Here is a 16,963-nt window from a genome sequence, read left to right on the forward strand (position 1 = left end):
AAAGAATCTGGACTCACGGAGACGTCTGTGTTTTATACGTTAAAAGGTCAATAAAGAGGTTGACACTGTAAACGTAAATCCAAAGACTACCAGGAATGGGTAGCAAGGGGAGTAAACCAGTTGAAGGGCCACAGGGGGCCATTGTTGATCTCATACTTTCAAAATATGGCTCTGATAGTTTAAAACATTTACAAGAATGGTGTGCCAATGTTATTTTATACTATTTTAATTCTGCTATTTTAGACTATTTTAATTCTGGCTATTTTTATAATGGTACTTCAGACTCATTTACATCAACACTGATTATTGTACTGTAAATGCTCTTATTCTGTCTAATCTTGTACTAATTGTTATGTTTTTGCTGTCAAGCACATTGGGCTGCAATTCTTATATGAAAGGGGCTATACAAATAAAGCTTATTATTATTATTATTATTATTATTATTATTATTATTATTATTATTATTATCAAACAGAAAATAAAACTGTTATAATAATGACTAATAATCCTGGACCAGCACTGCAAGAACCAAAACCAAAATAAAATAAATGCCTGTTTTTTTACCCTGCAATGTAATATCCCAATCTTGGACTACAGAGATAGCTACCGAGGGAAGACAAGGCTTCAGAAACTAACACTCTGCATTACTCATATTCACTTGCTCAAATGGTTTCATTGACTTTAAAAGTCATAAACAGAATTGCATTATTTAAGCAGGGTGTTGACTGTCCTGCTCACTTGATTCATCGCTACAGTATAGATGCATGTATTTTGATGTAACTGACAGAAACACGTGGGCTTGCTGTTGAATTAGGTTAGAATGACTAGAATTAAAGAGCTAGTACACAGCATTTTATGGTCTAGGGTTAGCTTCATTTTTAGATAGTGAGACATCCATTTAAAAAGGATGTTATCAGCACGAGTTGAGGGAGCTGCATGAACTCATTGCATGCTGACATAGAGGTTTGACCAGGGGTCCTCCAGGGGGATGAGAAGTTTTCCAGGTCAATATGCAAATCAGCTGCGCAGTGTAAAGAATCAAACCACACGCTAACTGCGAGGAATAGCCAAATAACATATTTTTATCAGGGTGGGAGTAAATATTACCAATCTGGGGCTCCTGTATTCACAGATAGAGCATTCTGAAACAAGCCAGGTATCTCTCCACGGTGGTCCTCTGAGGCTTTCTGGTTTCAGCTGTGTGGGCCCTGGCTGATCCTTCCTCGGTGCAACAGCGGGGCTAAAGTGGCGGCACCGATTTAGCCTTATGTTTTTACTGGGAACACTCAACTTTAGATTTCTGGACAGATATGGTTTTATAGTGAACCCCTTTGCCAAACACACAATTATAAATACACACAGATGCACATTCATGCACAGGAACTCAAACACACACACACACACACACACACACACACACACACACACACACACACACACACACACACACACACACATATATATATATGTGCCCGCACCCGCAAACAGGCTGAGTGTACAATGTGTACGCACATAAACACAGCCTCGTTAAAGTTTAAAACTTAGTTTTTTTGGAGACGCTCCTTGCAGCCAGGAGTTAGAATGTTAGAAAGTTCAGAATGCTTCTGGTGGTTTTCCGCTTCATAATGGATTAGCTGCGCAACTAAATATAAACGCTCACTCGCTGCGACACTCTGTTTTCCTTCCTCTTCTCTCTCTCTCTCTCAAAAAAAAAAGAAAAGACCCACGCTATCTCACACTATCGTCTTTAGTGAGGAAGATGTGATGGTTTTATCAGCCCGTGTCCTGGGGGATGACAGGAAGAGGACGGGCTCAGAAGGTTTGTTGGCCTGTGGAGAAAGGTCTTTCACAGCGGGACTATATTCTCTGTCATCTGGACCGAAGCCCACGCAGGACTTCCACTATCGGACTTACAGATGACCACTGCGTCCAACAGCAGGAACACAACCCCTCTGACCTGTCCTGGCAACTAAAAGAACTTGGGAAACTTGTGCGTGTCTTTGTGTGCGCCATGTTTCCATGTCCACCAGCGAGTCTCTGCGTCTGTCTCTAGTTTAGACCATTCCAGGTAAAAGAACATTAATCACAGCAGGATGCCGCTTTAGGGACGCCGAGCTGGGTAGAGCGATGGAAAGAGAAATCAAGAAACAGAGGAAGAGAATAATAAGATAGATGTAGTAGAAATAGAGAGATGGATATAATGAAGGTAAAAGAGGCTAATGGAAGCTGGGCAAGTAAGCAGCGAGTAGATATTCTTTGGCGCCCACTGATCCGTGCCGGATCGCTCCCCTTAGAGGGTAGTTTGAGCTGATGCCACTTCTAGAGGGCCAAACTGGAGAAGAAAAGCTCATTTATCCCCGCTGCCAGTAGATTGCTTAATTTCCACATGAAATGATGTAGCGTCTTGTGCCTGTTTAAGTACTTTATTCTAAAACAGATAAATGGCATGTTTTCATTGCACAATACGAGGCTGTAGACTCTGTTTGGTTTTCACCACTGATGTTTGTCCACCCTGCATAAACTGCACATTTTAATCGATGTCATGTTTTTACGGTTTTCTTTGTATTTATTATATTTGGGATTTTACGGCATCCGTTTTACTGTAAATTCTGTCTAGAGTGGAAAATTTGCCTTATGGAACTATAAACCTTTTCAGCGTTTCAGTGGCACAAAACAGCATGTGTCAGCCTCTGGTGTCATCTTTTAAAACCGCCACACACACCACATCCTCAGTGGGAATCCTGCTTTATTGATCCCAATAAAACACACCTGTATTTTTTTAAATAAGCGTCAAAAAACAAGCAGATCTTTACAAATCAAGTTTTTAACGATCGTAGTGTATTCAGATAATGTGCCTAAATACATTACAGCCTGAATTAAGCGGTTTTGGTCCTTTCTACATCACGCTTTAGCTCCTTTTTTTTCTTCTTAAAAGCTACTCTGAATCATCTCCTGCTCAAACAATGGGGCTGAAGTCTGCTCTGCTCAAACAATGAGACGACTGTTCCTCAGCCTTTATCATTAAAGCAGACCTGTCTCTCTGAGAGAAATACAGCTGCTGCTGGATAGAATACGTCTGAGACGACTCACCCAACAACAGCTTCTCTTTCAGAGCCTTTAACAGCGAATCTGAGGTGGCTTACGTCCCGTCGGTGTACATGAACATTTACACAGAACCTGGTTTGTTACCTGGCTGAAATATTCCTCCTTGTCACACAGTTTTATGGAGGTGCATTTGTATTACTTGAGAGAATAGCAGAAGCCAATAAAGGGACAGTGAGTAATAGCAGCTACGGCACGGGTTGTTAGTAATCCTCCTGTTTCTGACAGCTGAAGCTCATTGTTCTCGGGACCCCTGCTGGGAGACGAGGAGCAGACAGAGGCTAAATTATATTTTTTCAATGCGAGACCAATGCAAGCTGACTTTGTGTCCGTATCGAGGTTTTTAAAAGCTCGACAGTGAAGTGAAATAACGACGGGATGCCAACAAACTCAGGGGAAGGAAGACTTTGGGAAGAAACGGCGCGATCATACATTTTTAATCTCAATGAGAATGACTGAATACAAGAAGTGGACAAAGGCACCTATTAGTTGTATTTATTTATTTAGTATTTATGAATCAGTCTATGATCAGAATGCATGTATATGAATTTTTCAGGCTACCCCATCATGCTCCTTGCGAGGGATTTTCCACTTTACATAGAAAATGAATGGGAGTTGACGTGTGTTTCTGCCCTTCAGTATAAATGTAGTCTATGCAGTTAAAAGAGTCATTTATGTCAACTGGGTTTGTAAACTTTAAGTAGAAGGTATGTGGCACTCTGATATTTTTTGTCAAGGGGTGGCCGTCGAAGAACAGTAAAGAGGAAAGCAAGTGGGAAGTGGAGAACATTAAAAGGAGTAAAAGATTATGGTAAACCTAAAATGTCATGCGTCTGCTTACGGTATTTGCATATGTTTTCAATAAAGCTAAATGTAAAACATAAATTAAACCCCAGCTGGAAGAGGCATCATACTTTGCCTACAATGTCGGATCTACACCTGCAGACCAGCTCACACCCCGTCAGCTTCTCTACTGTTCCCCTTCTTCACTCTTCCTCACATTGCTCGCTTTTTCTCCATCTCTTTGACAGCCCCGTCTCCTTATGGTGTCCCATCAGGACATCCGCGGTGTGTTGCTGACCCAAGTCTTGGCCTTAGCGCTGCCTGTGGCGAGCGAGACACGCGCTCGCCACAGGCGATGCGGCTGGGAAAACCATCATCCACCCTCAACCCCCGCTTGCCTTGCTCTCCCACCCGGCAACTTCACAGCAGCAACGAACCCCGGCTAATTGGTTTCATCTGCATCGGGCTGGGATGAAGGTGTGTAAGGGATGACCTCATCACTCACACACACACATTGTACACACAGGGTCCAGATAGTGTTTCTGTTATTTCTTCTTGCTGCTAATCTGCTCCTTCAGTATAACACCATCATATTATTGGACCGTGTGCTCAGTGTGTTCTCCAGCTCCACCCTTCATGGGACTGATCTTCATGCAAAAATGTCAATTTGTGAGGATAAAACGTCATAAAAAACTATCTGTCACTTTATCAGTTGTAAATTTGCTCCTTGGCTGTATGTTGAAAATCCTTTATCCTCACTTAATGTATATCCTATTAGCTGTATCCTGTTATTTTCTGCTGTGATCCAATTTCCTCACAGGGGTCATTAAACTTCCATTTAACTTAATCTCGTCTGAATAGCGTTTATAAATATCATCCAGTTTGGGAGCACCGGCCGGGCAACTCACTCAAAAGTATATCAAATTGATTTCCTGTGATTGTCTACCTGATTCATCTGGTTTCTTTAAGCACTTTGAATAACTTTACGTTATGTTGATCAATGTCTGATTTAGTGTGAGGAATAAACGTTCTCCTCATGGTCTCCTCTTACCGTGAAAGGCTTGGCAGATCCTTTGTCGTCCTTGCCCGATATGATTTTGGCGGCTTGTCTGGTCTCCCTCAATCTCTCGATCGTCGGAGGCTTCACAAACACTACAAAGGGTTTAAACTCTGCCGTCCGCAGGTGCTTTATGGTCTGAGGGGAGAAAAAAGGAAAAATAAACATGAATGTAAAGGCAATGGAGGAGTGTGGGGTGCCATCATCGAGTGCAATTAAACATTTATCAACCTTATAATCATGAGGTGAATACATAGGGTGAAGATCAGTAGTGTGTTTTATGCAGTGGCTTCAAAACTAGAAGGATAAAATGATTATTTAAATCACATCTCATGACAATGAGCTGTTGTTTTAAAGGGTGAAAAGCCAAAAGGGTTGACAACCACTTAGTCAATATATGGGTGGGTGAAACTAACAGCAGACCTCTGGTTTTGTACCACATGTGGTTCTTTTAGAAGATAGTGGAGGATTACATTTCTGTCCACATCTGTCTTGCCTTCTTTTCTCTTATTTCTGGGGACAATTGCATGACACGGCACCACCAATCTGGTACTCAAGAGGTAGAAGAGAGGTCAGAGCTGGTTAGTGGTGGCGTCAGACTTCGGGCTCTCCCCTAGTTCTAGCACCGCGATCAGGGCTTCCCACTGTGCTAATAGGCGGTGGATCCAAACCCACAACTGATAGGAAGATGGATACAAAGCCAAAGGAGGGGCAGCAGAAGAACCACTGGGAAGCATTAACCTCAGCTCTCATCAGCCACTCACCAAGTCAGCACGGGAGCAATAACATGCTTCAACACTGCCACTGATCTGACCCATGAGTCATGCTGGAGAATGGGCCTTACACAACAGCACAGATGTGTGCCAAAAACAAAAATGTACATTCGTAAAAGTACATACACCCACATGAGCTTCAACAGACTCTTGCTCACAAACACTGTAGCCGAGGGCTCTGGGGCTGACTCTCATTGGCGCTCAGGCCAAGGTGGTTTTGAGAACTTGCCAGGCTAATCTATATAATGGTGTATTTATGCCCGTCATTATCCACTGAGCAAAAACAAACAGAGAGGGGCTGGTGGCGGAGAGGCAGGATGATACGGCCCCAGCCCTGGACTAATGGGAAATCGTGCTCAAGGGGGTTTGTCGGGGCTCAGCGACAAGCCGGCCATTTGTGTGGGGTCTGCTCGCCACCACCCAAGACACATAAACCAAAGAGGAAATCTTCAAATAGAGGAAATTAGTGGTAAGTGCTCCCTCAAAATGCCCCCTTTAAAACCCACTTTGGTAACCTAGTAAGCAGCCAAGGCCTCAGGAAAGCCAGGGACCAGAGAGATCTGCATCTGAGGTAGGAAGGGGCAGAGGTGCAAAGGGAATACATATCTAAGGGGTGGCGAGATTGGGATGGGATGGCGAGGAAGTGGTTTGTGTCACTCACATGAGGCTGGACATCCAACAGGCACACTTTGTTCTTGGAGAGGACGGAGCGTATCGAGTCTAGACTTGTCCCGTAGTAATTCCCTTTGTACTCGCCGTACTCGATGAACCTAAGAGGTGAGATGGAAAGAGATTGAAAGAGAGAAGAGATGAGATTGTTGAGTAAGAAAACAACTTTTCTCTTTGGTGCAGGGATTAGTGTCTAATGCAACCCTAATGTCCCTTGGGAGTAACATTAGAATCTGGCGCTAATCTGGTCGACTGCGTCAGATTCCTTTTTTAAAAATATAATGACATATAAAAACCCTACAAATCCACAGAGACAGGAGGATAACTCTTCCAACCGCGGACAGATTTGAAGATAGCAAACTTAAAAACCAGACGTTTTGGTCGAGCATGTTTTCATATAATCTCCTATGGAACCCTTTCCAATCAGTAACACCCTAACAGACCACAAAGTCCCTGAATGCCAAAACCTACCCTCTTTTAATCCAGGAGGATTTTTAGCCCAGCAAGCAACTGCGCACGTGTGCTCAAGCAAACAACAACTCCTCCATCAGATAATCTTCCCCCTTTCACACCAAGAGTCATGAGAAAAAAAGCCACCAGTGTATTTTTAGCTGAAAACAAGGTGGAAAAAAGGCAGCGAGGAGAGTAAAAATGTGGAAAAAATGTGCAGCTAATAGAACTGTGTGGTATGCTCGCAGTCTACTGATGACGAGCGTCGGACAGAATGACTGATGCCATGTAAAAAGAAAGTTCTATGGTAATTGCCCATGTAAGAAAGTTTTACTCAGCTTTTCTTTTTTTTTTTTAAGAATGGAGGCTTAACCCTTTAACAAACCTTTATTAGGTTATAGGAAATTCATTTAAGAGCTTACAGTAGCCTGTGTTTAAAATCTCACACCGTACAGCATTCTGCACTGTTTGAAATAGAAGGTATATAGATTACAGTAAGGCACATTTGTCACACGGTTGCCATTTTGACACTGAACAGGGCTTCCCTTGGGAAAGTTGTTGGAGCTAAACACACGTTGTTGCGGCCCCGAATCAGAGCCCTTTTCATTTCTGCATTGTTTCTGCTGCATGCGATGAGGCTTAACGCAAACAAGTTCATCTCACTCCTCGTCTACTTTGCTGCCTTGTAATTTCAACGTGGAGTGTCCCACGCATCCACCCCACATCACAGCTCTGTCACTCACCCCTCCGACTCCCTGAAAAACATTGCATGCCTCGACCTGCACCGCAACATGGCCTAAATATACAGCCCCCCCCTTTCCCTTCTTCTCTCTGCATGCTCTGACACTTTATATACCCTCACCACCACAGGCTTCCCTCTATGTCATATGTAGTGTGCTTGCGTGCATAAATGTTTTGTATGTGCACCCTACAGTATATCCCCCCCGCCCCTCGATTCCAGCTTGTGTGAGAGCAGCAGAAAGGCATCACTCATTCTCATGACTATTACAACTTGCATTTCAATTTGTTGGCCACAAATGTCAAGGCGGGCCCGTGGTGTGGCTGAGTTTACAGAGAGCGCCTAAAAGGAAAGGAGGAAGCAGAGACAGGAGACCTTGAGGCCACCGTCTGGAGATCTGTTACCAACACAGGGCCCGGTCCTGTCAACACCAGCTCACACTCGGTTACAGAGACACACAGACGACAGCAGAGAGGCTGCAGTGGCAGCAAGTACAGGACGAGTCAGGCTGCCGCACTTCCTCTAGTGGTCCACTTCCTCTAGTGGTCCAGAGCACATTCAGAGAGGGATTCTGTTGTTTTCACTCGGGTGACAGCTCTAAAATCATATTCAAAAGTTTCTTTGGTCTGAAAAACTACATTAAAAATGGTATACATGTGATTGGAATACATGTAATCGCGTCTAAGGTGATTAGGGCTCAGTTAATCTATTACATGAGGAACGTAGTCAGCAGAGATTATGATAATCAATTAATGGTGTAAGCCATGCCAAATATTCGCTCAGATTTCTCTTTGCTCCATGTCCTGGGATCCTCGGAGGCTTCATTCCTAGTGGCTCCAAGGTCCAGATACAAGCACAAAGGTGATGGAGCCTTTGCAGTCAGGGCTCCTAGTAGTAATACTACAGGATATTATAAAAGTAGGACATTAAGTGAAGAGTTTCAATACGAGATAAACAACACTTGACCTGATTTTCAGTTGTTAAAACATGTGGAATGTTTTCATTGGAAATTTATAGGAGTTTTTAAAAAAGTTTTTAGGAATCCATGTCCACTGTATTAAGTTAGAATCTGAAGGTTTAACAGTTTATTGGGTCGGCCATTTGTGTTTTTCTGTTGTACCTACTTGTTATTGTGGATATCTGTCTCGAAGAGATGTTTGGAGATGAAGTGGTATTCCACGCCGTCGCTCTCCTGGTTCTTCTTGGCCCGACTGGTGTCTGAGAGAGAGGAGAAGAAAAATAGTGATTACCTCAAACCCAGACTGTCTGACTCACTGTTGGGGCTGAAAGCATCTGAACTGAGCCCCTTATTAACATCGCTGGAAGTCTGAAACACAGCACGCTGGGCCATGCCAACCCTTGTATATATTATTGTGTAATAGCACTATAAAATACACAACCTGTAGTGCTGCAGCACTAAACTCAGACACTTAAGTGACATTCTGCAGAGGTTTACTGTGTCTTATTAAATGTGTCTCTTGTAATGTGGCTGCAGTGCCTGTAGAAACAGAAGCCGTGGCATTAGCCGCCGCCGTTAGCTGCTGTAAGGTAATTGAGTTTGGGAGCTCTCATTAACATCAAGTCTCTACATTTACTTGGCCATAAACCATAAAAGCTTCGCTGTAAAATGGGCGGTGGGGGCGGCACGTGAGCAGGCAGCGCTGGAGGATTTGTAAGGGTCAAGGGGTCGACTCACTCTGGCTCCTTTCAGTGCTTCAAAAAGGTCAGAGGGGACGGAGTACACCCGTCAGACACTCCAACCAGCTCCAAAACAAACTATTAAACTTTTATCACCTGCAACCAAAACTGCCAACTGCTTTACTCTGCTATGACTGAGTTGTTCTTCTTGTCAGCATGTGTTTAAGCTGTGCCCCGCTAGTGGACCAGTGCCTTTCCTTCATATGGTCCAGACTGATCTACAGGGTTCATGGAAAACCAATGGTGTGATTTATACAATGTGTCACTTGCTTGAGAAGGAAAGACAGCCATAAATCCAACTGTGGTGGAGAGGACAGCAAAGAAGATCAATGACTTTCTGTCGTCAGCCCCAGACAACAGTAGGAAAAACACGAGGCCAAAACAGCCTTGTCATAAGATAACATATACTTATATCTCCTGTTCAGAAACGTGTAAGACGCAGCCAAACAGTCCCTTGGTAGTTCGACCAACACCATCCACCATGCGTTATTTTGGCATCCATTTCGTGGCACAGAAAATAATTACAGTGCAACAAAAGAATGTGCATCCGTTCAATCCCAAATCATGGAAAATATCAGTAAACTTGGATTGGAATCAAAATGTTTAACCCCTCTACTCTAATGGCTTATTGCAATGCTCCTTGTGTTTCTTAGACGGCTGGTTTCCATTTTACAGCGACAAGCAGAGGGAGAAAAAAAAATCTAAAAATTAACCGGGGCCACAAGCCGGTGGTCTCCAAAAGCTCCGGTTTTCGAATTAACAAAAAAAAGGGGTAACGCTTTCAGGCTTAATCCGAAACAACAGCAAGTGTTAAACACATCCATGTGTCCATTGGCAGCAATCAAACATTAAAAAGGAGGGAGACGAGATACTTTCCGAGTCTCTTTCCTCTCAATGAGAGCCAGGACTTGCGCCATACGTCTTCTATACAGTCTGAATCAGGCTGCCTGGGCTCTATTAAACACAGCCTCACAGGTCACATTTGAGAACAATTAACATGCCTAGTGGAAAAAAGGCCCCACCGATGGGATTTTAATACCAGGGACATTTCAAGTGTCAGACTTCGACTGGGACACATCCATTATGCCACACGGCATGTAGCAAATACGGCAATTAATATCAGCGTTCCTCATAGTTCTAATTTTAAGTCATGTTGCAGTTCCCCTCCAAGCCCCAAGTGGTAACTACGCAATTACTAACGCCATTTCCCTGCTTAACTGTATAAATCAAAAAGATGCATTTGTGCCAATGTGCTGGCTTTGGGACATCTCTCAGAACTGCGAAAAAAAACACAAAACAGTTTGGAGAGCTAGTCGTTTGGATTGCGTTCAGAATTATAGCAAGCTGTCGTTGGGTCCTTATAAGGACAAAAAAGGGAGGAGGCAGCGGAGGAACGAGACTGAAAAATACAGAAAGAAAGTGATAAATAAGCCGAGAAAGAAAAGGAGAGCGAAGTAGCTCGGTGCCAATTCATGAAGCAGTGGAATGGCATGTCTTCAAGAGATAGAAAAACGCAGTTTCCTCCATCATTCGGAGCTCGTCAGGCAGACTGTGAAAAGCTGACAATTACACAGGAGGAGAAACAACTGCCTGGGCCTTGAGAGGACCCGCCGTGCCCTGGATGTTACTCACTGCCAGACAGCTCCCTTTAACTGTGTGTGTGTGTGTGTGTGTGTGTGTGTGTGTGTGTGTGTGTGTGTGTGTGTGTGTGTGTGTGTGTGTGTGTGTGTGTGTGTGTGTGTGTATGTATGTGTGTGTGTGTGTATGTGTGTGTGTGTCAGACTGGACCTTTATCGCTCAAACAGCACAAGCCCTCTCACACACTGGAACATGTAAGCTAAACATCCTTCACCTCATGTGATTATTTTGATTTGTTGCTAGAAAAAAAAACAGTCGGAATTTGATTTTGCATCTTGTGCGCTTACATTTCTCTGAGAATGTGTTTCCAACGTGTTTGTTTCAGTGGACAGGTGTACTAGAGGCTTCTTTGGCACATGTGGATTGAGAGGAGTAGAGAGGGAGGTGACTTATCCCCATGACAACAGAGCTGTAGTGTCAAGTTATTTAATGTTTGAGGAGGGTCCTTCCAACACCACCAATCTTTTATGCTTAGTCTATCTTTCTGAGCATCTCGATGTTTACGGTAAGTTCTTCTGAGGTCACTTACTGTAAGACATGTTTACAGAAGGTTTTTGCTTGGGTGCAGCAGTGGCCTTGTGACAACTCATTACAAAAATACCAAAGAATAAAATCTACAAAAATGTATTTCAACCTCAACATTTTAACTTGTTCTGCAGTAAAAAGAGGCCAGATCTAAAGATAAAATATAAAAATAACATTTGCTTTTTCATATATTCTGTCCTAAGTCAGATCAAATAGAGACACAACTATAGAATAAGCATTAATAATGCTTTAAAGCAAAAAATGATAATATTTGTTTTGGGATTCTATGACTTTGACCTTTATACAAAATGTAGCATTTTGAATATTTACTATATGACGTAATTTTAAATGTTTTTATTGTAGGTGGAACATAATTACTGTACGTGTAGTTCAACCTACAATATGTCCCACAGTGCAACCTGGCTTTCTAATAAGTTGCTGTGAATGCAGAATGTGTTTTCTATCCCTTGAAAAGCTATATGCCCATAAAGAGACATGGAAGCTACTGGGAGATGCGATGTGGAGGGGAGAGTACTTACGTGGGATGGTCACATTGAAGTGCTGGGGGTCTGAGATCAACAGTTTCCTCTTGAGCTCATTCAAGCCGACTCCCGCGGGTCCTGCACAAACACAAACGCATCGTAAAACATTACAGAAGTCACAGAATCCATCACCGCCTCTCCAATCAGGCCAGAGAGACTGGGCTGCCATGCTGAAGGTCTTCCACTCTTCAGTGTAGATTCAGAGCCACAATTTTCATTTTGTGTGAGTGTCCCTTTAAATAAAAGTAAATACTACATTAGAGTACATTACAACAATAAGCCTGCACCTGGTCCACGATTAAATTACCAGTATTCTTGTTACTATGAGAGTTGTGGTAGAAGAAGTAGGTGCATGCCTAACACTATTTTATTTGATATTGTATTATATTAGTATATTACTTTGTACTTTCATATATTATTATGTATATTGTCCCTATGTTTCAAACCTAATTTCGAAAATGTCTTTTATTTATTTATCAATTTAACGCAAATATTACTTCTTACCTCTTGTCTGTAGCTCTGGGATCAATAAAGTTTTTTTTATCAAACCTTATCTTATATTTTTCTGTTTCTATGCTTACTGTACTTCAAGACCAGTGTCACAGTTTGTTTTTCTCAGAAAGTTGTTTTTTCAGTGTTTAGTTATGTCATATTGAATTGTATATTTAATGTAATATTCTATTAAAACACAATCAACTAAGTAAAAGCCTTTGGAGCGAGGATAATTGTTTTCATAAGACAAAGCCACGGGGACTCTACAGTTACAGGTCATTTTTAACCAGTTTCTCTCTCATTGGATTTTGGGAGAACATTAAACCTGCAATGTAGGTACATAGTAGAGGTTAGGGTTAGGGGGAAGCCTTTTTCACCATTTTGTTGAAAGTCAGCTGGACTTTCCATCACATCTCCAGCGGGAAATCTGAGTTGGAGAGGGGAAGGCAGGAGATACTATTGGAGAATTGACTATTGATTCATGTGTGGCTAAAAAAGCTGAGCACTTAATAGCCAACTCTCCAACATGTGGAGATGGTCAAGTTCAATCAAACTGAGCAAAGTAATTTAATTTTGATATTAAGGAACACAAAAACATATGGCAGAAACTCGTTTACACTGGTTTTGGTTTGGTGGAAATCACTGAATCAATATCCAAATGTTCTCTCTTCTTTTACACGTTTCCCCTTCTGTCTCTTTTCATCATTTACGTCTCTCCAGTATTTTGGTTGTTGTGACATGGGTGCGACATCCTCCCCAGTTGAACTGTACTGGCATCAATTGTCCAACAAACTGCACAAGAAATCAGTTTTAGAACAACAAGTGCATGGCTCGGCGTTTCAGTGTTTTACCACAGCCCTGCAGTGTGTGGACAGTTAGAGACAGCGCTTGATCTGGGCTCGAGATTCCTCGCATGCCTGGCGTTCTGGGCAGGCACTACAATCGCATCAAACCCTATTGGAAATTCATTTCTCCAGGCAAATGTGTTTAGCAGGCCGCTCCTCTAAAACAAACGGACAATGAGTTCACTCAGCGATGCGGATGAGGTGGAAAGAGAGGGAGAGAGAGAAAAAGACAAGCTTTGTATTTCTAAAGAGAAAGAGGGCTCCTGTTTCCTCTCCTGCTATCTTCACTTCTCCTCTACATTTCATCTGGTGTGAGGCGGAAAAGGCTTCGGAGTGATCCACAACCTGATAAATAGGTGTGGACAAAAAGGTTCTTTTAAGCTTAATCTCTGAACACTGGAAGCCTTCACACACAGACAAATTCACGCCCCATGCTTTCCTTTTACTTCTGCACCCACTAACACATGGTTCGGGTCCTATTGTGCGTCTGCTGTAAGTGATAAAAGCTGTTTCCTCAGCCCGCTTACACTGTGAATTCAAAAAAGAAGAAAAAAAACCCGAGAAAAATATCCCGACCCTCTTTGGGCCGACGGCGTGAGGCATTCTGTGGTTACCGTCTCTCATAAACAAGCACATGGCCAAGCGAAGACAGCGATCAATCTTAGCTTGGGAGAGGGAGTTTTTCAGTGAAGAAAAAAAAAAAGTTGGAGTACCTGGGGGTTGAGAGCTAGGGTGATTTATTAAGATGAGGAAATGGAGTTCATTTTGAATTTGTTTCGGGATCGCGGGAGGAATGCAGCGGTGCTGTTTGAACAAGGCTGTGGACCAATGTTGTTGTAGGTGCCGAAGGTGGCAGAGCGTGGTAAAAGAGGCTCTTTTATGAGCCCTATCACAGTGGTGCAGACAGTCCTCCCGGCAGGCCACAAACCTCCACACAAGCTTGTTTGCTTGAATATGAGCGTTGATATCAGGACCCGGGCACAGGGGACCAACAGAGACGTTTCTGCTACCCTTGGTATGAGTAACGGCCCCACTTCTGCACGCTCGTAAAAACATTTTCACCTTATACATCGCTCCCCTGCTTGCCACTTGTGATATCAATGATGCATGGCAGCAGACCTTCATCAGTCTACCTCAGATGGCGATTAAAGTTTATTCCAGCTGTACCACTGCCTGCCAAGGGGGCCCAACAGGACCACCACCAGGTCTTTTACAAGCAGAAGCTGTGCCCTATGGTCCCTTTCCACCGTCTGACCTTAAACACGCCACCTCTTTGTGCATTGTTTTTGTCTTTAACAATGCCCCAATACAACAGCAACGTTATAAATTTGAATGCCACAATTAAAAAAAAAAGGTATAACTAATCTTTTGGACGAAGCTGCCTTATTTACATTGTGTTTATGTGTTTTTCTCTCCCTCCGTTTGTGTCTCTCGCTGGCCCTCTTGCGGTACTTCTGGCCTTTGTGGATTGCTGTACCAGTAAAAGTGTCAGATTTCATTACCGCACTCATTAGAGAAGTTGCTTTTAATATCGCAAGCTTAATAACATCCAGGCCAAGCGTGGAGCACATTGCTTGCAGTCTGTGCGGAGAGGCCGAGGCCAGGCCCGACAAGGCCCGGCGTTGGGCCCCAGAGCCTAGACCCAGCCTCAAACCTCCTGGCCTGCCTCACATCCAGGGCAGGGTGTATTACAGCACTACTCATAGTGCTGGCTGTGCTACTACCACATTTAAAGGATGACAGTGGTGCAATGTGGTAACCACAGATCATTTACAATGCACTGCTACTGCTTTTTCAACAGGAGTTGAAATAGAGTCCTAATTTTATATATTTGGATACTACATAAACATTCACTTAGGCGTCGGTGTATATGGAATAAGTTAGGGCTAAACCCCAAACTTAATGCTTCCAATTCATCAAAATCTGACTAAGTTCAGTGTGTCAAGTTACAAGGAAATGTGGAAATCAGCACATCATTTTGTCAGGTTAAATAATCAGATTGCTTTCAAAACCATCAGTGGTTATGTCAAACTGTGCATGCAGTATGTAAAAATATATTTTCATTGGCTGTGTGATTTTAAATGTATGAAAAACCCAGATAAGCATCTTGATTTGTGTTTGAAATAGATATCAGACACTGTGCGAAAGGTGGGCACCAGGTCATTCATTAGAGGGTACTGTGGACCCGTGCGTCTACATTAATATGGAAACGCCTTAAGGCATTCCTGAAAAGCTTTGGGAGAGGGGGATGTTTGAAATTAATGGTGGTCTGTGTGTGTGTGTGTGTGTAGGGGGGGTAGTGCAGGGCTGACGTTATGTCAGGGTGGAGGGTTGTTTTAGCATGAGTGGAAACATTAAAAAGTCAGCCAGATACACCATATTCAAGCAATTCATGGAAGTTGTGTTAGCCTAATCAGCTAGCTAGCTACAGCTGCTAAAATTTGCTAGTGACAAAATCCACTGTCTCCTCTTACAAATGACACGACTGCTTTTGTCTGCCTGTCTGAAATCAAGGACACATTGTTGACTCGTTGATGTTTAAAAATCAACGGTGTGTCTGCCATTGTTATTGTAAACTGCATATGCGCTGTGAATGGTCAATTTCTAGGGTGAAAATTGAAAATGGCCAGACTACAGGTTTGAAGTTGGTGCTGTTGCGTTGTTGAATTTCTAAACAAATCAACTTGCTTTAATAGATTAAATTTAGAGTGTTGAAAACACAAGCCCTTATATTGAGGAATGAAGTGTCTCACCCCTGAAAAAAAAAGGAAAGAGCAGTTACAGAGAAAAAGCATCGGCGAGAAAAGATTTAGAATAAGAAAAATCAAGAGACTCGGGGGAAAGGAAGAAGGAGAGAGGGAGGCAGAGAAACATAAAGCAGATCTTTCCATGGCCCTCCGCTTCATTACGTGTGAAATTGTCCATAGGTTGTCCTCGAAATTATGGATGTTAATTGAAAATATTTACATTAGCGTGACAGGTGGGAGAGGTTCAGCATCCTCTGTGTAAGACTGTGACATGCTGGCAGGAAAATGGGCTCGCTAATTAGCAACACGCCTGATGAAGTCCATGCTCTGTGTGCCGTATTTAAGTGAACCAAGGCCTGGTCAATCAGGCTAGGAACACAACTCTGCAGAGAGCATGCGTGAGAGTGAAAAAAAAAGGAAAGAGCGAGGCCTTGATGCCAGTGGTGTTCGTTTTTAGATTAACCTTACAAATGTTTAAAATCCGCTGTCAGAAATTGTGAAATGAAAAGATGAAGACTGGAACTGACTTGAGTACATTTCTCTGCTTGATGAATGGAAATAGATTGGAAGGAATCAAACCGAAAATTTAGGGAATGTTTTCCTTCCATCTGTTTCTGGGACATTCTTGTCATTTTTTGTCATGATGGAGTAACAAAACCTAAAAAAAAGGAATATGTGGAAAGGCTCACTGATGATACAGTCGGTCCTGGGAAAGATTTAGGTCTTTACTGTTGCACCTGGCGAAGCATATTGTTCCGCCATTCACTGGCAACGCTCGTCTTCCAACCACAAATACAGAATGAGAAGCCACTAAATTCATTTCAAGACCATGGCACGTTATAAAGCTCTTTGGAAGGGCTTTGTAACACCCGCTTCTTGAGGCAAGTGTTAACAATTCCATGG

The 16,963-nt window shown here is 42.8% G+C and overlaps 1 protein-coding gene across 2 annotated transcripts in view; it reads right to left on the bottom strand.

Moving 5' to 3' along the window:
* The window catches only part of mpp7a (MAGUK p55 scaffold protein 7a), a 127,442-nt gene that overhangs the window by 4,399 nt on the left and 106,080 nt on the right, over positions 1 to 16,963 (bottom strand). For both annotated transcript variants that reach the window (XM_029457766.1, XM_029457765.1), the window contains 4 exons: positions 11,974 to 12,054; positions 8,698 to 8,791; positions 6,377 to 6,485; positions 4,937 to 5,080 (listed from right to left, as the gene is read on the bottom strand). In XM_029457766.1, the coding sequence (XP_029313626.1) occupies positions 4,937 to 5,080; positions 6,377 to 6,485; positions 8,698 to 8,791; positions 11,974 to 12,054 (428 nt within the window). The remainder of the gene's footprint in view (positions 1 to 4,936; positions 5,081 to 6,376; positions 6,486 to 8,697; positions 8,792 to 11,973; positions 12,055 to 16,963) is intronic.

This window comes from Cottoperca gobio, chromosome 20, assembly GCF_900634415.1.
Source record: "Cottoperca gobio chromosome 20, fCotGob3.1, whole genome shotgun sequence".
NCBI lineage: Eukaryota > Metazoa > Chordata > Actinopteri > Perciformes > Bovichtidae > Cottoperca > Cottoperca gobio.